At 48.3% G+C, this 25682-nt stretch overlaps 1 protein-coding gene across 2 annotated transcripts in view; it reads left to right on the plus strand.

Annotated features, from left to right (window-relative positions):
- Positions 1-921: 921 nt before the first annotated feature.
- Positions 922-25682, plus strand: part of DENND11 (DENN domain containing 11) — a 42746-nt gene continuing 17985 nt past the window's right edge. For both annotated transcript variants that reach the window (XM_073567579.1, XM_073567578.1), the window contains exons 1-3: positions 922-1221; positions 24053-24152; positions 24516-24674. In XM_073567579.1, coding sequence (XP_073423680.1) covers positions 1011-1221; positions 24053-24152; positions 24516-24674 — 470 coding nt within the window. In that variant the 5' untranslated portion in view covers positions 922-1010. The remainder of the gene's footprint in view (positions 1222-24052; positions 24153-24515; positions 24675-25682) is intronic.

A 25682-nucleotide genomic window follows, 5' to 3' on the forward strand; every position in this document is an offset into this window, starting at 1 on the left:
TACTGAAACCACAGGAGAGCAGAGCTGAACAGCAGAGACTGATGTAGCAGTACTGGAACCACTAAAACTGAGGCAGAGATGGTTCCCAGCACAATATACAGGCAGGTATCCTGCCTCCTGAATAGACACACAGGAAAGTGATGTTGCCCGATGCTAAAAAAAATCTGAAATCTTGGCGACAGAATACAGAGCACCCGGCACTGGAACCAGTGGTAAGTGAATAACAGGAAGGCTGAGCGGTTTGAAAATTGTCTGTAATATATCGGAAATCATTTTTTAACATCCTTTATGATTCAACAGCTGTTTGCTGACAGAGTAAATTTATTTTCTTTTTTTTTTAGATCTTTCCTCTCTTTATTGCGGATATATCGGCAATCGAAAAATTAATAATGTAATAGGGTCTATATAGGAAACACTCTCAGACCCATCTTTGTAAGGTTCAGAGAACATTATAAATCTGTCTCCTCAGGTCGGAGGCGTAGCTAGGGGTTCATCTCAGGGGGGGGGGGATCTGAATGGGCTCCTAACCGGTAACCCTAATTACAACTCAGGTGGCGCACCCAGTGGCAGTAGCTCTGAGTGGGCCCCCACAGAGCAAGGGGCCAGGGGCGACCGCACCCTCTGCCCCCTGGTAGCTACGCTGCTACCTCAGGGGAAGGATCAATGCGTGTCACTGGGCAGATACACGATGTGTGTAATGAGCTCAGCACACAGAGCATGGAGGAAGGAGACCCCCATCCTCCCTCCATGCGGCTGCTGGGGTGCAGTCAGTACATGGGGGTAGTCAGACACAATGCCCCAGTTGTCAGGAGCCAGACAGAGCCCTTTGTGTCTCCATGACAGGCAGCTCTGGGCACAACAGCTGTTCTGGCCCTTCCCGGAAGTGACGTCACCTGTGGAAGGCGTCTACCTCTCCCCACACACTCGGGGAGATAGAGCGGTTTCACAGGCGCGTCGCCCCGCCCCCTCACTTCCGGCGCCCGGTGCTGCTGCTGACGGCTCTCAGCGGGATGGCCGGGCGCACGGACCGGGCTCCGCTCCTGGACTGGGCCGAGGCGCCGGGGGTCAGTCCTGTCCCGGAGGGAGAGCAGGAGGGGAAGTGGCCGCGGGGATACGGGGCGAGCTGGAGCCGCACTCCGCCCGGGGAGCTGTGCCCCCTGCCCCAGCTGGAGGATGACCACATCGTGGCGGTGTTCGTGGTCACATTCGATCCCCGGAGCGGTGAGTGCGGCGGAGGGACGGCTGCGACCCCTGGGGGCGGTGACTGTATATAGGGGGATGACTATGTAAGTGACTGTATATAGGGGAGGGTGACTGTATATAAGGGGGTATAAGTCAGGATTGTATGTAGTGACTATATAGGGGGATGGTGACTGTACAGTAAGGCCATGTGCACACGTTTGGAATTCCGTGCCGCGGGAAATACACAAGAAATCCACATTTTTAATTCCCATGAAAAAATAGCGATTTCCAAGTGATCTGGAGCATCTCTTGGGGAACTGAGTGACAGGTTGGTCTCACTCGTCACACATAGTGTTTAGTGTGACCAACTTCTTACTATTGAGGCCGCCTGTGCAGCATCAGTAGTAAAAAGATCTAAGGTTAAAAATAATAAAAAAATAATAAAACATTGTGCTATTCTCACCTTCCGGCGTCCCGCGCAGCGTTCCTGGTCCTCAGCGATGCTCCCGGCAGCTCCCGTTCCCAGCGATGCCTTGTGATAATGACCTGTGATGACGTAGCATCACGCGAGACCGCGACGTCATCACAGGTTATTGTCGCAAGGCATCGCTGGGAACGGGAGCTGCCGGGAGCATCGCTGAGGCCTGGGGACCGCAGGAAGGTGAGAATAGAACGATTTTTCATTTTAATTCATTTTTTTTTTTTTACAGGGATATGGTACCCAGAGCCCGGAGGACAGTCTCCTCTCCTCCGGACCGTGGGTACCATCCGCAAATGTTCTGCTTACTTTTCCCATGGTGGGCACAGCCACATGCAGGAAGTAAGTGGAACAATGCATTCCTATGTGGGCGGAATTCCCGCAATTCCACATAAATAATGAGCCTGCTGCGTATTTTACTGCGATGCGATTCCGCCGCAGAAAAATCCACAGCATTAGCACAGCATGAGCGGAATGCCATAGGAATGCATGGGATGCTGTTTTTTTTTTTGCGTTTTTGCAGCAATTTTGCTCGTTAAAAGAAAAAGCTACGTGTGAACACAGCCTCACTCACTGTGTAAGGTGGCTGATGACTATGGAAGGTGATCATTACTGAATATACGGGGATTGACTGTATATAGTGACTGTATATAAGGGGATGATGACGGTGTACAGTAGCTGTATATAAGGGGGATGATGACTGTACATAGTGACTATATGTGCAGTGACCTGTGTGTGTGTGTGTGTGTATATATATATATATATATATATAGCAGGGGGTGCGGCCGGCGCTGCTGTGCGCACTGGTTTTGTGGGCGCTCTTGTGCATAGTTGCCGTTACACTATGGCCATTGCTGGTTTGGGAGGTGCGGCCGTTACGTGTTGGCTTTGCCGCCGCGCCTTCCCCCTACTGTGTAATGGGTACCCCCCCCCGGCCATACATTGCGCTGCAGCCCGTCGGTGCCAGTACTCGGACCCCCGCCCGTTGATGAGATTATCTATGAGACCCCAAATGTGTTGCCGCTTGTGACTGGCGCTGAGGGGACATTTGTGTGAACACGTTTCGGCTCGTCGCTTAACATTGGGATGGTGGCGTCCGGTTGCGACAGCGCACCGAATGGTTGCTCATGCTGTCGCAGGTTCCAGCGATCGCTTTGTGGGTGTCGCGGGCGGATGGGGTCACGTTGTGAGGCGCACGGTACCGCGACCAGAGGGCCACAGTCGCTGTGCAACCCCAGCCCAATAGGGGCCCCATTCGCTTCCATGGCCACCCCAAAATGGCGACCTGATACTGTCTAGGGCAGAATCCCCCAGTCTGGATTTACTATTTTATGTGAATCCCTGATTTTACAAGGCACGACGGTAGAAGAAAATGATGCGTCTAACTTGGTGTTTTTGCCAAAATTGGGAATTCTTTTATTATTATTGTAGTATATTTTTCTTTTCAAAAAAATATTTATATATATATATATATATCACAAAAATATAAAATGTATAATTGTTTTAATAAATATATATATATATATATTTATGGAATACATGAAGGAAATAAAAATATATTTAAAAAAATCTAATGAGATTTCTTCTATAATTTTTTATTTATCATATATATATATTCCATTTTAAATATATGGTAAGAAATATACATTTTGTATATAATATGTTTTATATTTTTGTGTGTATATAATTATAAAAAATCTAAAATATGTGTAAAAAAAAAAATAAAAATATATATAATTATAAAAAATCTAAGATGTGTAAAAAAAAATAATATATATATATTTCACATTTCCTAAGGGACATGAACTTTGCTGGCTTGTGATATATACCACAACACATCAGTATCACGGTATACAATGACATTAATACCGTAAATCTCCCTTGGAAATCAGTAAGTGGACCAAGCTGGTGGCGACTGTTGCCGTGAAGGTCTCCGATCTGCACTTAAAGGGGAACAATTGGCGCTTAGGAGGCGCCACTCTGGGATCTGGCCACTAAAACGTAACTATTAGATTGAAGCAATATTTAAGGGGTTAAACAGCAGCGATCGGATGTTGCCGACCGTATAACACCGTTCCTGAGCCTGCGTCGTACTGACGTCGGGAAGGGCTTAAAGATTACAAACACATAGCTGCTTTCTAGCAAAAATGGCGCCGCTACATTCCGTGGTCGGTATTGCAACTCGGCTCCGTTGACGTGAATGGGGCAGAATTACGATACTAAACACAACCTGTGGACGGGGGGTGGCGCTGTTGCAATGCAGTTAGGGTTTTTCCTTTAATCCAGTGTACACCTGCCTCTGCTGGTAATGAAACTGCTGAAAACACAAAAGGGCAGCAAGTATGAGGCTAAAAACCCCAGTGATTAGTTGGAAAATTGCAAAATTCTTATTTTTTATTTATTTTTTAATACAGATTGTGGTATGGAAAAAAAAATGCCTTTTTTATTTCATTTTTTAAATATGTTAACACCAAAATCTGGTTCAAAGAATAGGTAATGTTCTGAGGACACTTTCCCATTAATGACGTCCCTAAGCTCCGAATGGCTGACTGGTAATTCCGTAATTGGCAGCTGCGTCCTGCCATGGAGGATGGGTACCTGCCTGGGTGTGCCAGACACGTGGCCCTATTGTCACCTGTCCTCTTGGGACTCCGGCTTTACCTGCGTCCCTGTGATCTTATCTGGCACCTGTTCCTTGCGGAGGGGGAAGGGTTCTCCGGGCAGGAGGCTGCGCCACTTCATGGTTCCCTCTGCCAGCCCCAGGATTATCCCAACTCCTGACTCTGCTGCACAGGATAGACAGCGCGGATGAGAACGAAAAAAAATAATGTACCTAAAATATATATATATATATATATATATATATATATATATATATATATATGTGTATGTATGTATGTATCATCATACGAATGTCATTTTCTTGTAATTTCCTCGTTGGCAGTCCGCCGAGTAATCTACCGTCTTTTCGTCACACGTCCTCGTTTCGTCTTTGTGTCTGTGTAGTTTTACTTCTAAGTTGTATCCAGTAAAAGTTCTCATCGTCTTCGTGGTTTCTTCCTCTTTCTGTGAATTTTGCTCTTCAGACCATTACTTTCCAGTAGTCACAGGGATCCGCTTCTCTAGAGAAAGCTGAGCGACGAAGGAATCTACATGGCATTCCCAGAAATATAAGGGAGAAATAATGTAATACATCCTATATTATACCCCAGAGCTGCACTCACTATTCTTCTGGGGCAGTCACTGTGTACATACATTACATTACTGATCCTGAGTTACATCCTGTATTATATTCCAGAGCTGCACTCACTATTCTGCTGGTGCAGTCACTGTGTACATACATTACATTACATTATAAAAATATCAAAAACACAATACATAAGACAGACAAAAACAACATTCCAGAAATCAAAAACCACGATACATGAACTAAAATAAACCACACCGACATACTAAAACTTGTGCAAATATGCTAGCTTACGACAGTCCATCTCTGAAGAACATAGTGCTGTGTCTCCATGCTTTGCAGCCTGAGGGACCCCCAGCAGGAACCTCCTAACAAAGAAAAACAAAAAAAAAACAAAGAAAACAAACAAAAATCCATTCCTCCACATTCAACCCCATTCACACCTTCACTCATGCTCCCATTCATTCCTATATACTGGATTTAAAACAGGAAAGTAAACACTTTTTCTGGCCCACTGCCTTAAACAGAAAAAACAGCCATCTTGGCAGACCCTCAACTACTTCCCCTCAACACAGCAAGAAACCCCCCCTTTTTTCCTTTTTTTTTTTAATATATTTTTTAATTTTTATTTATTTATTTTTTTTATTTTATTTTTTTTATTTTGCATTTATTTATTTATTTTTCCCACCACCCACACCACAGGTCCACAAGTTCGTAGCCTTTTCCACACCTAGGTCCATGAAAGTTTATGGCCTCAGAAAAAAACCCAGCACCTTATATATTTCACATGGTCCTTGGTGTAGTTCCCAGGCCATCTTCCTTCTGATATTCGGCCCTTGATTTCTCAGGGTCCATTCCAGGGTCCAAACTTCCCCCCCCTCCCCCCCGCAAGAAACCCCCACCCAACCTGACTGTACCCCTTCCCCCTTTCCTAACTATAATAAATACATTTTTTTTAAATGCACCATCCTAACGACATACATACAATACTGCATACATGTACAGATACACAAAAAGCACATACTACACTTGTTATACACCTAAGAAACGACCTGCTATAACCAGCGATATTACCCAAACAATAAGTATTAACCACATTTCCAAAAACCTTGCCACAGGCCCAAGTTTGGTGCCTGCAAGCCCAATATCCATTAAATTTCATGCTTCCAAAACAAAAAACTAAAGTGACATGCACCAGCCCAACACCAGGAAAGGAGTTCTGAAGGCCCCATCCCTCACTAACACATTCACCCTGTCCCTCAACAACTAAGACTGTCCCTACTTCTGTCCCTAAAGAAACTGTCCCTATCTGTCCCTACCTGCCCCTACTCTACCTAACTTATCATAACTAACTCTCTATCTGTCCCTCAGTGCCTGTCCCTATCTGCCCCTAATTCTGTCCCTAACACCCAGTGAAACTTATGCTATCCCTACCCTCATTCACACGGAGCTAGCTCTCCCTTGAGTGCGTTTCTAAAAGGAGAGGCCCCTCCAAAGCCAAGAGGCCTTCCTCACACCCAACCTTTGAAACTCCAAAGAACGGACCTTCACCAGGTCACCCAAGATGTTTCCTACCACCTCATCCCTTTGGAGGGTGTTTTTCCGCGTCGAAACTAGGCACCGTGCATTCCAAGTGTAGAACCTAACCACTACACTGACTTGGAATAAAGTGCACGGGTCCCGGCCACCCAGGGATCTGAACGCTCCATAGGCCCACTCAGCGTAGGAGAGGGACGCCAGCCGCGACCAACGTATGGAAGCACCCACCCTTTTGTAAACCTCTGCATTAAAGGGACAATGAAGCAGGAAGTGCTCCATGCTTTCCAGCACGTCACCACACTCCTCACGGGGACAACCCCGATCATCGGATTTCCTGCACTTCAAGTTATCCTTTACATACAGCCTCCCGTGGAAGCAACGCCAGGTCAAGTCCCAAAACTTCATGGGGATCCGCTTAGAATTTAAAAGCCCCAGCCCGACCTCCAGATCCCGGCCTGGGCAATCCTTAAGGGCCAGGGGCTTCTGGAAATGGGTCAACAGGACCCTCCTGTCAAGGCATTGCCTCGACATGGTCCTGATTTCCCACATTCCCAGACCCCACCGGCGGATCACTTTCAGAACCGGGGTAGCGTAAGCCGGGAGATGCCCATGAGGTGTGCGTAGGTCCTTCACCTGCCCTCCTGTCTCCCATTCCTGGAAGAAAGGCCAAAGCCAACCCTTGCAGGAGACTACCCACGGAGGAGCCCTCTCTAGCCAGAGGTTGGAGATGTTAGTCTTAAGAAAGGTGTTTACTAGAAACACCACCGGGTTGACCATATCCAACCCGCCTAGTCTCCTCGTACGGTATGTAACCTCCCTCTTGATTAGGTTAAGCCTATTCCCCCATAACAATTGGAAGAACAGGCTATAGACCCGTGTCCAGAGAGGTTCCGGCAAGATGCACACACTGCCCAGGTATATTAATAAAGGTAGCAGAAAGCCTTTAGCCAGGGCAACCCTTTCCCTCAGGGTTAAAGACCAACCCTTCCATTGGTCCACCTTTTGGGCGGCGATCTTAAGTCTGCCCTCCCAATTTTGCTGGGGGTAATCCCCGGGGCCAAAATCGATGCCTAGAATTTTGGCGGTGGCCTGGGGCCCTGGAAGGGTGTCCGGGAGATCAAACCTGGGATCTCCCCCTCCCAGCCAGAGACTTTCACACTTATCCCGGTTGATCATGGACCCGGATGCCTCCGAGTAGCGCACTACCTCCGACATGACCCAATCCGCCTCCCCTCTCGAGGACACGAAAAGGGAAACATCATCGGCGTACACCACCACCCTCAGAGAGGACCCAGAGCCCGCCTGGTCCATCCCGACTCCTGCCAACGGTCCACGATCTACCCTCCTTAGGAAGGGATCGATTGCGAACGCATATAAAAGCGGGCTCAGCGGACAGCCCTGACGGACCCCAGAACCCACCTCAAAAGGGCGACCTGACCAACCGTTCACCAGCGGATAAGTCTCAGCCCCTTGGTACAAGATCTCTAACCATTTTACAAACCTCCCAGGCAGGCCATACCTCAAAAGGACAGACCAGAGGTACTCGTGGTTGACACGGTCAAAGGCCTTCGCTTGATCTAATGACAGCAAGTACCCCTTCCAGTGACCTGCCCTACCCTGCTCCACTGCCTCTCGGACACCGAGCACAGCACTAAAAGTACTGCGGCCTGGAACAGAGCAATGCTGGGCCCCTGAAAGGAGCCGGGGTGCAAACTTCACCAGCCGATTAAACAGCACCTTGGCCAGAACCTTCCGGTCCGTATCGAGGAGCGCTATGGGACGCCAATTCTCGATACGGGACGGATCCTTACCCTTTGACAGAATGAGGGCTGACTTCCTCATTGAGTCGGGAAGAGTGCCCGAGGAGAGACACTCATTAAATACCCCTGTCAAGAGGGGGACCAAGGAGTCCCTAAAAGTCTTATAGAACTCGGATGTTAAGCCATCCGGACCTGGCGATTTCTTGGGCCGAAGCCCATCAATGGCCAGTCTCACTTCCTCTTCCCTGATTTCTTCTGCCAAAACACCAAGAGAGGGATCACCCCCTGGCTCAGGGACGGTTTCAGCCAGGAAAGCCGACATCCTGTCCAGATCCTTCTTTTCCAAGAGGTGTGAGTAGAAGGATCTGACCACCTCCAGGATCCCTGATTTGGATCTGTTCAGGGACCCCGTACTGTCGATCAGTCCTGTTACCATCTTACAATTCACTGACATCTTACAGTTTCTGTAAGGGTCGGGCGAGCGGTACTTCCCGAAGTCCCTCTCAAAAACCAAAGATGTGTGCCTATCATACTGACACCTCTTGAGTAAAGATTTCACTCTGGAGATTTCCTCACGGTCACCTCCAGTCGAGACAAGCTGCTCGAGTTTCCTCCCCAGAGCCTGATACAAGCGGTGCCTGTTCAGACTTCTGAGGTTCGAGAGCTGACGGAAGAACCCCGCCACCCGCTTTTTGAAGATCTCCCACCACTCTGACTTACTACTACAGAGATCCAACAGCGGTACCTGGCTCTGAAGAAAATCCTCGAAGGATTGTCTCACCTCCGCTTCCTCCAGCAGGGACGAATTGAGCTTCCACAGCCCTCTTCCCATCCGAGGAGTCTCTGCAACATTCAGAGAAAAGAAAATTAAACAGTGGTCGGAGAACTCCACCTCAACGGCGGACACAGCAGAAAAGATGGCGTCCTCCTTTAAAAAAAACCTGTCTATTCTAGACCTGCTGCTACCCCTATGATAGGTGAAACCCCCGTGACCTGGGGTGTGCCGGATGTGGACATCCACCAGGCGAGCTTCACTGGCTATACTATTTAACGCGACGCTTTCATAAGCCAGGCGATCTCCGGGACCCCCCTGGTCACGGGACCTCGTAATGGTGTTGAAGTCCCCACCGAAGACCACCTGTCGGCTCGTAAAAAGAAAGGGCTTGATCCTCAGGAAGAGACACTTACGGTCCCACTTTGACTGTGGGCCATAGATGTTTATGAGCCGAAGCTCTTGTCCCCTCATGAAGACATCCAGGATCAGGCACCTCCCCATTTCCAACTCGGTAACCCGTCTGCATTCCACATCTGCGGTTTTAAAAAGGACCGCTATACGTCTCGGCCGCAAGAGACCAGTATGAGGGCCCGCACCTCCACTCCCTTCGTGCTTTATGGATGGCCCCCATGTCCGTTAGTCTGGTCTCCTGCAAAAATAAAATTTCTGCCTCAATTCGGGAGAAAAAATCAAAGGCCGTGAAGTGAGCCGCATCTGACTTTATGCTGGCAACATTAATAGATGCCAGCGTCAACGGGGCGAGTTCCGCCATCATGGGTGATCAAGTTGGATGGCCAACTTCTTACCACTGCTATCACCTCCACCTGAGGAGGGGTCGGACACCTTCCTTTTCAGGGAAGCTCCCGTTGTGTCCTCGCCCCCGGGTTCCAGGTCTGTCCCCCCCCCAGGAGGAACACTGCCCCCTGAGGGACGGACCCCACCATCCCCCGAAGGACCCTCCGGTGGTACCCCCGGCCCAGCATCCTCGTCTTGCGGCCCATCATCCGAGCCTCCGAGGACGCTGAACCGGTTGGAGAGATCAATCAGAGGGGGGTCAGCGGGCCCTTCTGTGCGCACCCTGGTGGTCGGGGGCGGGGGAGATTTTGAAGGCTTACCAGCCTTCTTCCCCCCGATTTGTTACGATTGGCACGTTTGCTTTTGCCACCCGCTGCTGTAGGCTGCTCCTGGACCTCCTCATCAACACTTTCATACTGTGAGGACCCGTCCGAGTCAGCCGCTTTATCCTCCCTCTCCATCCTCCTGATCTCCTCTCTCACCACACTCTCCCTCAGGACCTCAGAGGCTTTTGCCACGGGCCTGGAGGGAGGAGCAGGCATCGACCCGGTTGCCCGAGACTTCACCTGCCCCCCACCCCCATGGAGTTTTTCTTGCCTCCGCACGTACGCGGGGCCCCTCACCTTGGCATTGCCCTTCCTCACCGGTCCCTCAGCCCCTTCCCCTCCGCCACCACCTGCCACAGCTGCAGGAGCGCCGCCAGAGGTTTCTCCCTCACGGACTCCTCCCGCCGGGCCTGCAGCGGCATTAGAAAAGGAGCGAGGGCAGCGGCTGAGAGGGTGACCTAGGTCACCACACAGGTGACACCGAATGTCTTTACACGAGGCGGCCAGATGACCTACACCACCACACAAGGCACATTTCTGTACCTTGCAGCTAGCGCTGAAGTGAGTGGGGTCGCCGCACTTGTGGCAGACCTTCGGCTGCCCCCGGTAGAAGACCAGGATCCTGTCCCTTCCCAGGAACGCCGAGGAAGGGATGTGGGTGACCGTGCCGCCGGAAACCTTCAATTTAACCATGAAGGTCCAGCCCCCCGACCAGATGCCGAATTCGTCCCTGTTCTTTTTGGGGACCTCGGTGACTTCCCCGTAACGGGAAAGCCACGTCCTAATGTCCACGCCGGCAAGTGACTCGTTACAAGTGACCACGGTCACTCGCTTGACGGAATTTTGGCGAGACACCGCTTGCGCAACGAAGTCTCGCCATCCGGGCTCTTCCCGCACCAGCTCATAGTTAGACCAGAAGATCTCAAGCCCCTCTGGCCGCACAAAGCTGACGTCGAAGAAGCGGGACGCCGAAGGATGTATCAGGGCAAAGATGTCATTCGCCCCGAAGCCCATCTTAAGGAGGAGCTCCACCACCTTGCTCCTAGGTGGACAAGCTTCACTGCCCCCCCACCTAAGACGGACCACATTCCTTCTTGGTGGCCCCTGCCCGGCTGTGGGGAGAGACCAAACAGTCCCTCCCTCCCTTTGATTTTGGAAGGCAGCAAGGCCGTGTCTCTCTATCCAGAAAGACAAGTCCACCGTCCTCCCCTCTACCACTATTGATCTATCTCCCCTTTTGAGAGCCTCCAGGAAACGGCGGTGCGAAACGCCGTCCCTGGAGCCCGGAGGCGAGGAGACCCCCCCCCCCAGGACCACCCCGACCCCCAGCCGCGGCCCCCGCATAATTGCGTTGGGGTCTCGCGGCCGGAGGGGCAGATGGGCCAGCCCTCCCACCACTACCACCACTTGTGCCAGCACCCTCATTCGTCCTCCCAGTCACTCTCCCATTCACTCTTTAATTATTTGCATTCACCCCAGCATTCACACTCACCCACATTCACAGTAGCACTCACTCCCTCATCCATGTCACTCATATCACCATTCACTTCAGCAAACATCTCCTCAAATATGTCCACTCCGCTTTCGTACTCACTCTCACTTGCACAATTGGTGTACATAGCAACATTATTTACATTATTTACATTTCCTGAACTAGTGCAGTTCCTCTCTTTGCCTGCTGGGGGCCCTGAGCTCTCTTGCTGGGAGCTACTCCAGCTCCTGTCCAGGAGCGGCGCTGCCCCTTTAAATGCCTCGGTGCTGATGACATCATGCACTCTGCCCTGGCTGGGCCTAGGAGCAACAGCAGCTCCTGGTTTCAGCTCCATTTTTTTTCTTTTGCCGAGTTTTCCTTGCTCTGGGCAGGGACGGCCACTGGCACCACTCCCTGCCCTGCACTTTTCTTCACCCCCACCGCCGGCTTGCCAGGGAGCGCCAGAGTCCCCTGCACCCTCAGATGAAGGTAGGCGGGCTGGGGACCCCGACAACTCCCCGCCATCTTTTGGGGGCAGCACATCATTACTTGGAAGGGTGGGACAGAGGGCAGTGGGCCCGCCGTGGCCACGCCCCCCCACCGGTCGCAGCCACCCCAGGCAGAGCCGCGGCCCCTTGCGAACACAGCGGGCGGAGCCGCGACTGCCGAGGCCACGCCCCCCCGCCAGTCACAGCCACCACGGGCAGAGCAGCGACCCCTTGCGAGGCCACGCCCCCCGGGTGACGCAGACGCAGCGGGTGGGACGACGGCCGAGGAGGACATGTCCCCCCCGCACGCCGCAGCCTTTGCAGGCCGGGCAACACTCGGGGAGGCCACGCCCCCCTCACGGACCACCGCCGCCACCCTATGCCCACCACTGGAGACAGGCAAGGCCGGCCACTCCCCCTCGTCGCCCAGCGGCGGCAGAGCCCCCTGCACGGACCCCTTTTTGGGTCGACGTGCCGGAGACCCCACTCTCACCACAGGCGCCGACATGGGAGCGACCAGCACTTTGCACCGCCTCAGCTGCTGCTTGATGTTCTGTTCGCCCTTCCTAGGCTTCTGGACCCCCACTAGCGATCCAGACTTAGCGGATCCGTACGTGGGGGGGGTCCAGAAGCCCCAGCACTCGCCGCCGGAGGTGCGGCCATGGCTGTACCAACTTTACCTGGTGCCAGGCCAGCCCCCCCTGCCACCGAGGGCTGAGCCCAGACACCACCACCACAACCAGCACCGACCTCCATGTCGCTGCCCTGGTCTGAACTGTCACCAGATGCGACAGTCAGGTCACAACAGTCATCTCTCTCCCCGCTCCCTCGCTGCAGACCCACCACAGGGCCCGAGCCGGGGTGGGTAGCGGGTTCCACACAGCGGGACAGAGGGGCCCCGGGAAGAGGAGCAAAAACCAGTTGTTCCTCCACGCCTTCAGAGGCCTTACTCCTGCGCCTTCTGTTTCTCCTCTTCCCGGTTGCCTCATCCTCTGGGCAGACTTCATACCCAAACAACAGCGTGCCAAACTGTGCTGGGGATTCCGTCTGCCGTACTTGTTTAAGGATGAGGCAGCCCCCCTCAGAACTACTCCCGCTCCCTCCATCCTCCCCCTCGCTCCCGCTTTCCTCCGCGTTACTGGAGTCCAGCGGGAGAGCCACCTGCTCGGGGGCTATCCCACTGTATGTTACCTGGCTCACGCTGGTGTCCGCCAGGTCTTCAGGTGGAGGTGGCCCGGGTGTGGTGTGGGCGCCATCTTGCTCTTCCTCCTCCTCGCTTTCCTCCACCTGGATGGGGACTCCTGACCCCCCAGGAGACCCACCGGCCATGGCCCTGAACCGATCCTCGTTTTGAAGCTTTTCCTGGAAGGGGCCGCTGCCGGCCATGATGGTACTTCGCCGGTCCTCCAGGGCCCGAATCTCCCCTTTCAGCCGCTTGACCGTGGCGGTGAACTCGTCTCTCTTTGAGGCAGGGAGCCTGTTTTTACTGATGACCCGGGCTCCCTCCAGCTCCCCCCGGAGTCTCCTGAGCTGCTTGCCGGCCTCCTCGTACTCGGAGAGGTGGGCATGAATGCGGGAGGCGTAGGTGGTAGCTGGCTCTCCCGCAACCTTGGAGCCCCAGATGTTAAGGGGGAGCCCCGCCTCACCTCTGCCGGCTGCTGCACCTCTGGGGGAAGGGCCCGCCACAGCCTAAACTTCGGGGGTCCCGGACCCTGGAGCCTTGCGGCCCCCTGTGGTCCGCTTTTTCCCCATCCCTGGGACTGGCTGGCTGTGCCTTGGGCCTCCTGGTGGTGGATGAGGTCCCCCCACCCCCAGCTGGCTTGCCGGAGGGTGGGAGCCAGGGGCACAGCCTCGGCGCTCAGTCCCAGGGAGAGTCCTCTTTCCTGGGAAGGGGGCAGATGGCAAGTCCTTGCGGGAAAAAAAGCCTCCCTTCCCAGGAGCTTAGCAAAACCCCAGCCTGCAGATGCTCAGCTGCGACGCTCCTCCTCTTCCAGGGTGTGTCCAGAGCTGCACTCAGTATGCTGCTGGTGCAGTCACTGTGGACATACATTACTGATCCTGAGTTACATCCTCTATTATACTCCAGAGCTGCACTCACTATTCTGCTAGTGCAGTCACTGTGTACATACATTAGTGATCCTGAGTTACATCCTGTATTATACTCCAGAGCTGCAATCACTATTCTGCTGGTGCAGTCACTGTGTACATACATTAGTGATCCTGAGTTACATCCTGTATTATATTCCAGAGCTGCACTCACTATTCTGCTGGGGCAGTCACTGTGTACATACATTACATTACTGATCCTGAGTTACATCCTGTATTATACTCCAGAGCTGCACTCACTATTCTGCTGGGGCAGTCACTGTGTACATACATTACATTACTGATCCTGAGTTACATCCTGTATTATATTCCAGAGCTGCACTCACTATTCTGCTGGTGCAGTCACTGTGTACATACATTACATTACTGATCCTGAGTTACATTCTGTATTATATTCCAGAGCTGCACTCACTATTCTGCTGGTGCAGTCACTGTGTACATAAATTACTGATCCTGAGTTAAATCCTGTATTATACTCCAGAGCTGCACTCACTTTTCTGCTGGTGCAGTCACTGTGTACATACATTACATTACTTATCCTGATTTACATCCTGTATTATTCTCCAGAGCTGCACTCACTATTCTGCTGGTGCAGTCACTGTGTACATACATTACATTACTGATCCTGAGTTACATCCTGTATTAAACCCCAAAGCTGCGCTCACTATTCTGCTGGTGCAGTCATTGTGTACATACATGATATTACTGTATTATACTCCAGAGCTGCACTCACTATTCTGCAGGTGCAGTCACTGTGTACATACATTACATTGCTGATCCTGAGTTACATCCTGTATTATACCCCAGAGCTGCGCTCACTATTCTGCTGGTGCAGTCACTGTGTACATACATTACATTACTGATCCTGAGTTACATCCTGTATTATACCCCAGAGCTGCGCTCGCTATTCTGCTGATGCAGTCACTGTGTACATACATTACTGATCCTGAGTTACATCCTGTATTATACCCCAGAGCTGCGCTCACTATTCTGCTGGTGCAGTCACTGTGTACATACATTACATTATTGATCCTAAGTTACATCCTGTATTATACCCCAGAGCTGCACTCACTTTTCTGCTGGTGCAGTCACTGTGTACATACATTACTTTACTTATCCTGATTTGCATCCTGTATTATTCTCCAGAGCTGCACTCACTATTCTGCTGGTGCAGTCACTGTATTCATACATTACATTACTGATCCTGAGTTACATCCTGTGTTATACCCCAGAGCTGCACTCACTATTCTGCTGATGCAGTCACTGTGTACATACATTACATTACAGATCCTGAGTTACATCCTGTGTTATACCCCAGAGCTGCACTCACTATTCTGCTGATGCAGTCACTGTGTACATACATTACATTACAGATCCTGAGTTGCATCCTGTATTATTCTCCAGAGCTGCACTCACTATTCTGCTGGTGCAGTCACTGTGTACATACATTACATTACTGATCCTGAGTTACATGCTGTATTATACTCCAGAGCTGCACTCACTATTCTGCTGGAGCAGTCACTGTGTACATACATTACATTACTGATCAAGAGTTACATCCTGTATTAGAACCCAGAGCTGCGCTAACTATTCTGTTGGTGCAGTCACTGTGTACATACATTACATTACTAATCCTGAGTTACATCCTGTATTATACCCCAGAGCTGCTCTCACTATTCTGCTGGTGCAGTCATTGTGTACATACATTACATTACTGATCCTGAGTTACATCCTGTATTAAACCCCAGAGCTACGCACACTATTCTGCTGGTGCAGTGACTGTGTACATACATTACATTACTGATCCTGAGTTACATCCTGTATTATACCCCAGAGCTGCACTCACTATTCTGCTGGTGCAGTCACTGTGTACATACATTACATTACTGATCCTGAGTTACATCCTGTATTAAACCCCAGAGCTGCGCACACTATTCTGCTGGTGCAGTGATTGTGTACATACATGACATTACTGTATTATACTCCAGAGCTGCGCTCACTATTCTGCTGGTGCAGTCACTGTGTACATACATTACTGATCCTGAGTTACATCCTGTATTATATTCCAGAGCTGCACTCACTATTCTGCTGGGGCAGTCACTGTGTACATACATTACTGATTCTGAGTTACATCCTGTTTTTTACTCCAGAGCTGCACTCAATATTCTGCTGGTGCAGTCACTGTGTACATACATTACATTACTGATCCTGCGTTACATCCTGTATTATACTCCAGAGCTGCACTCACTATTCTGCTGGGGCAGTCACTGTGTACATACATTACATTACTGATCCTGAGTTACATCCTGTATTAGATTCCAGAGCTGCACTCCCTATTCTGCTGGTGCAGTCACTGTGTACATACATTACATTACTGATCCTGAATTACATCCTGTATTATACCTCAGAGCTGCACTCACTATTCTGCTGGTGTAGTCACTGTGTACATATATTACATTACTGATCCTGAGTTACATCCTGTATTATACCCCAGAGCTGCTCTCACTATTCTGCTGGTGCAGTCATTGTGTACATACATTACATTACTGTATTATACTCCAGAGCTGCACTCACTATTCTGCAGGTGCAGTCACTGTGTACATAAATTACTGATCCTGAGTTACATCCTGTATTATACCCCAGAGCTGCTCTCACTATTCTGCTGCTGCAGTCACTGTGTACATACATTACATTACTTATCCTGTTTTACATCCTGTATTATTCTCCAGAGCTGCGCTCACTATTCTGCTGGTGTAGTCACTGTGTACATATATTACATTACTGATCCTGATTTGCATCCTGTATTATACCCCAGAGCTGCGCTCGCTATTCTGCTGGTGCAGTCACTGTGTACATACATTACTGATCCTGAGTTACATCCTGTATTATACCCCAGAGCTGCACTCACTATTCTGCTGGTGCAGTCACTGTGTACATACATTACATTACTGATCCTGAGTTACATCCTGTATTAAACCCCAGAGCTGCGCACACTATTCTGCTGGTGCAGTGATTGTGTACATACATGACATTACTGTATTATACTCCAGAGCTGCGCTCACTATTCTGCTGGTGCAGTCACTGTGTACATACATTACTGATCCTGAGTTACATCCTGTATTATATTCCAGAGCTGCACTCACTATTCTGCTGGGGCAGTCACTGTGTACATACATTACTGATTCTGAGTTACATCCTGTTTTTTACTCCAGAGCTGCACTCAATATTCTGCTGGTGCAGTCACTGTGTACATACATTACATTACTGATCCTGCGTTACATCCTGTATTATACTCCAGAGCTGCACTCACTATTCTGCTGGGGCAGTCACTGTGTACATACATTACATTACTGATCCTGAGTTACATCCTGTATTAGATTCCAGAGCTGCACTCCCTATTCTGCTGGTGCAGTCACTGTGTACATACATTACATTACTGATCCTGAATTACATCCTGTATTATACCTCAGAGCTGCACTCACTATTCTGCTGGTGTAGTCACTGTGTACATATATTACATTACTGATCCTGAGTTACATCCTGTATTATACCCCAGAGCTGCTCTCACTATTCTGCTGGTGCAGTCATTGTGTACATACATTACATTACTGTATTATACTCCAGAGCTGCACTCACTATTCTGCAGGTGCAGTCACTGTGTACATACATTACTGATCCTGAGTTACATCCTGTATTATACCCCAGAGCTGCTCTCACTATTCTGCTGCTGCAGTCACTGTGTACATACATTACATTACTTATCCTGTTTTACATCCTGTATTATTCTCCAGAGCTGCGCTCACTATTCTGCTGGTGTAGTCACTGTGTACATATATTACATTACTGATCCTGATTTGCATCCTGTATTATACCCCAGAGCTGCGCTCGCTATTCTGCTGGTGCAGTCACTGTGTACATACATTACTGATCCTGAGTTACATCCTGTATTATACCCCAGAGCTGCGCTCACTATTCTGCTGGTGCAGTCGCTGTGTACATACATTACACTACTGATCCTAAGTTACATCCTGTATTATACCCCAGAGCTGCACTCGCTTTTCTGCTGGTGCAGTCACTGTGTACATACATTACATTACTTATCCTGATTTGCATCCTGTATTATTCTCCAGAGCTGCACTCACTATTCTGCTGGTGCAGTCACTGTATTCATACATTACATTACTGATCCAGAGTTACATCCTGTGTTATACCCCAGAGCTGCACTCTCTATTCTGCTGATGCAGTCACTGTGTACATACATTACATTACAGATACTGAGTTACATCCTGTGTTATACCCCAGAGCTGCACTCTCTTTTCTGCTGATGCAGTCACTGTGTACATACATTACATTACATTACTGATCCTGAGTTACATGCTGTATTATACTCCAGAGCTGCACTCACTATTCTGCTGGAGCAGTCACTGTGTACATACATTACATTACATTACTGATCCTGAGTTACATCCTGTATTATACCCCAGAGCTGCTCTCACTATTCTGCTGGTGCAGTCATTGTGTACATACATTACATTACTGATCCTGAGATACATCCTGTATTAAACCCCAGAGATGCGCACACTATTCTGCTGGTTCAGTGACTGTGTACATACATTACTGATCCTGAGTTACATCCTGTATTATACCCCAGAGCTGCACTCACTATTCTGCTGGTGCAGTCACTGTGTACATACATTACTGATCCTGAGTTACATCCTGTATTAAACCCCAGAGCTGCGCACACTATTCTGCTGGTGCAGTGATTGTGTACATACATGACATTACTGTATTATACTCCAGAGCTGCGCTCACTATTCTGCTGGGGCAGTCACTGTGTACATACATTACATTACTGATCCTGCGTTACATCCTGTATTATACTCCAGAGCTGCACTCACTATTCTGCTGGGGCAGTCACTGTGTACATACATTACATTACTGATCCTGAGTTACATCCTGTATTATATTCCAGAGCTGCACTCACTATTCTGCTGGTGCAGTCACTGTGTACATACATTACATTACTGATCCTGAATTACATCCTGTATTATACCTCAGAGCTGCACTCACTATTCTGCTGGTGCAGTCACTGTGTACATATATTACATTACTGATCCTGAGTTACATCCTGTATTATATTCCAGAGCTGCACTCACTATTCTGCTGGTGCAGTCACTGTGTACATACATTACTGATCCTGAGTTACATCCTATATTATACCCCAGTGCTGCACTCACTATTCTGCTGGGGCATTCACTGTGTACATACATTACATTACTGATCCTGAGTTGCATCCTGTATTATACTCCAGAGCTGCACTCACTATTCTGCTGGTGCAGTCACTGTGTACATACATTAGTGATCCTGATTTACATCCTGTATTATACCCCAGAGCTGCACTCACTATTCTGCTGGGGCAGTCACTGTGTACATACATTACATTACTGATCCTGAGTTACATCCTGTATTATACTCCAGAGCTGCACTCACTATTCTGCTGGGGCAGTCACTGTGTACATAGATTACATTACTGATCCTGAGTTACATCCTGTATTATATTCCAGAGCTGCACTCACTATTCTGCTGGTGCAGTCACTGTGTACATACATTACATTACTGTTCCTGAATTACAGCCTGTATTATACCCCAGAGCTGAACTCACTATTCTGCTGGTGCAGTCACTGTGTACATACATTACTGATCCTGAGTTAAATCCTGTATTATACTCCAGAGCTGCACTCACTATTCTGCTGGTGCAGTCACTGTGTACATACATTACATTACTGATCCTGAGTTACATCCTATATTATACTCCAGAGCTGCACTCACTTTTCTGCTGATGCAGTCACTGTGTACATACATTACATTACTGATCCTGAGTTACCGCCTGTATTATACTCCAGAGCTGCACTCACTTTTCTGCTGGTGCAGTCACTGTGTACATACATTACAGCTCCTGAGTTACATCCTGTATTATACACCAGAGCTGCGCTCACTATTCTGCTGGTGCAGTCACTGTGTACATACATTACATTACTGATCCTAAGTTACATCCTGTATTATACCCCAGAGCTGCGCTCACTATTCTGCTGGTGCAGTCACTGTGTACATTCATTACATTACTGATCCTGAGTTACCGCCTGTATTATACTCCAGAGCTGCACTCACTTTTCTGCTGGTGCAGTCACTGTGTACATACATTACATTACTTATGCTGATTTGCATCCTGTATTATTCTCCAGAGCTGCACTCACTATTCTGCTGGTGCAGTCACTGTATACATATATTACATTACTGATCCTGAGTTACATCCTGTGTTATACCCCAGAGCTGCACTCACTATTCTGCTGATGCAGTCACTGTGTACATACATTACATTACAGATCCTGAGTTACATCCTGTGTTATACCCCAGAGCTGCACTCTCTTTTCTGCTGATGCAGTCACTGTGTACATACATTACATTACTGATCCTGAGTTACATGCTGTATTATACTCCAGAGCTGCACTCACTATTCTGCTGGAGCAGTCACTGTGTACATACATTACATTACATTACTGATCCTGAGTTACATCCTGTATTAAACCCCAGAGCTGCGCACACTATTCTGCTGGTGCAGTGACTGTGTACATACATTACTGATCCTGAGTTACATCCTGTATTATACTCCAGAGCTGCTCTCACTATTCTGCTGGTGCAGTCACTGTGTACATACATTACATTACTGATCCTGAGTTACATCCTGTATTAAACCCCAGAGCTGCGCACACTATTCTGCTGGTGCAGTCAATGTGTACATACATTACTCATCCTGAGTAACATCCTGTATTATACCCCAGAGCTGCGCTCACTATTCTGCTGGTGCAGTCACTGTGTACATTCATTACATTACTGATCCTGAGTTACCGCCTGTATTATACTCCAGAGCTGCACTCACTTTTCTGCTGGTGCAGTCACTGTGTACATACATTACATTACTTATCCTGATTTGCATCCTGTATTATTCTCCAGAGCTGCACTCACTTTTCTGCTGGTGCAGTCACTGTGTGCATACATTACATTACTGATCCTGAGTTACATCCTGTATTAAACCCCAGAGCTGCGCACACTATTCTGCTGGTGCAGTCACTGTGTACATACATTACTCATCCTGAGTAACATCCTGTATTATACCCCAGAGCTGCGCTCACTATTCTGCTGATGCAGTCACTGTGTACATACATTACATTACAGATCCTGAGTTACATCCTGTGTTATACCCCAGAGCTGCACTCTTTTCTGCTGATGCAGTCACTGTGTACATACATTACATTACTGATCCTGAGTTACATGCTGTATTATACTCCAGAGCTGCACTCACTATTCTGCTGGAGCAGTCACTGTGTACATACATTACATTACATTACTGATCCTGAGTTACATCCTGTATTAAACCCCAGAGCTGTGCACACTATTCTGCTGGTGCAGTGACTGTGTACATACATTACATTACTGATCCTCAGTTACATCCTGTATTATACTCCAGAGCTGCTCTCACTATTCTGCTTGTGCAGTCACTGTGTACATACATTACATTACTGATCCTGAGTTACATGCTGTATTATACTCCAGAGCTGCACTCACTATTCTGCTGGAGCAGTCACTGTGTACATACATTACATTACATTACTGATCCTGAGTTACATCCTGTATTAAACCCCAGAGCTGCGCACACTATTCTGCTGGTGCAGTGACTGTGTACATACATTACATTACTGATCCTCAGTTACATCCTGTATTATACTCCAGAGCTGCTCTCACTATTCTGCTGGTGCAGTCACTGTGTACATACATTACATTACTGATCCTCAGTTACATCCTGTATTATACTCCAGAGCTGCTCTCACTATTCTGCTGGTGAAGTCACTGTGTACATACATTACATTACTGATCCTGAGTTACATCCTGTATTAAACCCCAGAGCTGCGCACACTATTCTGCTGGTGCAGTGATTGTGTACATACATGACATTACTGTATTATATTCCAGAGCTGCGCTCACTATTCTGCTGGTGCAGTCACTGTGTACATACAATACTGATCCTGAGTTACATCCTGTATTGTACTCCAGAGCTGCACTCACTTTTCTGCTGGTGCAGTCACTGTGTACATACATTACATTACTGATCCTGAGTTACATGCTGTATTATACTCCAGAGCTGCACTCACTATTCTGCTGGTGCAGTCACTGTGTACATACATTACATTACTGATCCTGAGTTACCTCCTGTATTATACCCCAGAGCTGCACTCACTATTCTGCTGGTGCAGTCACTGTGTACATACATTACATTACTGATCCTGAGTTACATGCTGTATTATACTCCAGAGCTGTACTCACTATTCTGCTGGTGCAGTCCCTGTGTACATACATTACATTACTGATCCTGAGTTACCTCCTGTATTATACCCCAGAGCTGCACTCACTATTCTGCTGGTGCAGTCACTGTGTACATACATTACATTACTGATCCTGAGTTACATGCTGTATTAAACCCCAGAGCTGCGCACACTATTCTGCTGGTGCAGTGACTGTGTACATACATTACATTACTGATCCTCAGTTACATCCTGTATTATACTCCAGAGCTGCTCTCACTATTCTGCTGGTGCAGTCACTGTGTACATACATTACATTACTGATCCTGAGTTACATCCTGTATTAAACCCCAGAGCTGCGCACACTATTCTGCTGGTGCAGTGATTGTGTACATACATGACATTACTGTATTATATTCCAGAGCTGCGCTCACTATTCTGCTGGTGCAGTCACTGTGTACATACAATACTGATCCTGAGTTACATCCTGTATTGTACTCCAGAGCTGCACTCACTTTTCTGCTGGTGCAGTCACTGTGTACATACATTACATTACTGATCCTGAGTTACATGCTGTATTATACTCCAGAGCTGCACTCACTATTCTGCTGGTGCAGTCACTGTGTACATACATTACATTACTGATCCTGAGTTACCTCCTGTATTATACCCCAGAGCTGCACTCACTATTCTGCTGGTGCAGTCACTGTGTACATACATTACATTACTGATCCTGAGTTACATGCTGTATTATACTCCAGAGCTGCACTCACTATTCTGCTGGAGCAGTCACTGTGTACATACATTACATTACATTACATTACTGATCCTGAGTTACATCCTGTATTAAACCCCAGAGCTGCACTCACTATTCTGCTGGTGCAGTCACTGTGTACATACATTACATTACTGATCCTGAGTTACCTCCTGTATTATACCCCAGAGCTGCACTCACTATTCTGCTGGTGCAGTCACTGTGTACATACATTACATTACTGATCCTGAGTTACATGCTGTATTATACTCCAGAGCTGCACTCACTATTCTGCTGGTGCAGTCACTGTGTACATACATTACATTACTGATCCTGAGTTACATCCTGTATTAAACCCCAGAGCTGCGCACACTATTCTGCTGGTGCAGTGATTGTGTACATACATGACATTACTGTATTATATTCCAGAGCTGCGCTCACTATTCTGCTGGTGCAGTCACTGTGTACATACAATACTGATCCTGAGTTACATCCTGTATTGTACTCCAGAGCTGCACTCACTTTTCTGCTGGTGCAGTCACTGTGTACATACATTACATTACTGATCCTGAGTTACATGCTGTATTATACTCCAGAGCTGCACTCACTATTCTGCTGGTGCAGTCACTGTGTACATACATTACATTACTGATCCTGAGTTACCTCCTGTATTATACCCCAGAGCTGCACTCACTATTCTGCTGGTGCAGTCACTGTGTACATACATTACATTACTGATCCTGAGTTACCTCCTGTATTATACCCCAGAGCTGCACTCACTATTCTGCTGGTGCAGTCACTGTGTTCATACTTTATGATGACTCTCCTCTGCAGGTAATATGGTGGAGTGGTGTTTGCCCCAAGACATCGATTTGGAAGGAGTGGAATTTAAATCTATGGCGAGCGGGTCACACCGGGTGCAGTCTGACTTCATGTGAGTATCCGGACAGTGCCGGCGCGGTGAGCCGTTATCTTATGACTTATAGTGGGGTATGGGGGAGGCGTTACTTGTGATATCACATTACTCCGTGTATATCGAGGCTTTTTCCTTTTCCCGCCGGCCGTGACCTTGTTTCCTCGGCTGACGGTTTCAGTCATTGTGGAAAATCATAAAATATTTATTTCCAAAAATACAAATATTTGTCTTGTTTCCTCCGCCAGCGCCTGGATATTGGTTCCCATACATTATTCACGTGCGCTGTCCGACTCGCGGGTCTTTGTTGTGAAAAATATGTAATAATAAATTCTGAGCTTAGAATAATAAAAAGTAACTTGTTCCTTTCTGACTTCTTCCTAGATACTTCCGTAAAGGCGGCTTCTTCGGGCTGGCGTGCTTCGCCAACATGCCGGTGGAGAGCGAGCTGGAGAGAGGAGCGCGGATGAAGTCCGTGGGTATCCTGTCACCGTCATACACCCTACTGTACCGCTACATGCACTTTCTGGAGAACCAGGTCCGGTAAGTGATGGGTTCCAGTGGGGCCCCAAGGAGCCACAAGTGTGTTCCACTGGCTCCATAAAGATGCTAGATTATAGAATTGTATATACAGTTGTGTGCAAAAGTGTTCACTCCCTTCCTGATTTCCTATTCTTTTGCATGTTTGTCAGTTAAATGTTTTCGATCACCAAACTGTGTATGTATGTATAATATTATATAGAACTGTTTATGATATTTTTTTTTTTTTCAAATTTAGCACTAGCTGAAGAGCCCGGCATTGCCCGGGCATAGTAACTGTGGTTAGTTATAACAAATCTATAATGATTATCCTCCATCCCATAGGCCCGTGCCCATATACCCATCACACATATCCTGCATCCCATAGTCCAGTGCCCATATACCTATCATACATATCCGGCATCCAATAGTCCAGTGCCCATGTACCCATCATACATATCCTCCATCCCATAGTCCTATACCCATGTACCCATCATACATATCCAGGATCCAATAGCCCCGTGCCCATATACCCATCATACACATCCTCCATCCCATAGTCCAGTGCCCATATACCTATCTCAGTCTCGTGCCCATATACCCATCACACATATCCTCCATCCCATAGTCCTGTGCCCATATACCCATCATACATATCCTCCATCCCATAGTCCTATGCCCATGTACCCATCATACATATCCGGCATCCAATAGTCCCGTGCCCATATACCCATCATACACATCCTCCATCCCATAGTCCAGTGCCCATATACCCATCTCAGTCTCGTGCCCATATACCCATCACACATATCCTCCATCCCATAGTCCCGTGCCCATATACCCATCATACATATCCTCCATCCCATAGTCCTGTGCCCATATACCCATCATACACATCCTCCATCCCATAGTCCTGTGCCCATATACCCATCATACATATCCTCCATCCCATAGTCCTGTGCCCATATACCCATCATACACATCTCCATCCCATAGTCCCGTGCCCATATACCCATCATACATATCCTCCAT

The sequence above is a fragment of the Dendrobates tinctorius genome, unplaced genomic scaffold (genome assembly GCF_039654945.1).
Source record: "Dendrobates tinctorius isolate UK_male_01 unplaced genomic scaffold, ASM3965494v1 ptg000020l, whole genome shotgun sequence".
Classification (NCBI taxonomy): domain Eukaryota; kingdom Metazoa; phylum Chordata; class Amphibia; order Anura; family Dendrobatidae; genus Dendrobates; species Dendrobates tinctorius.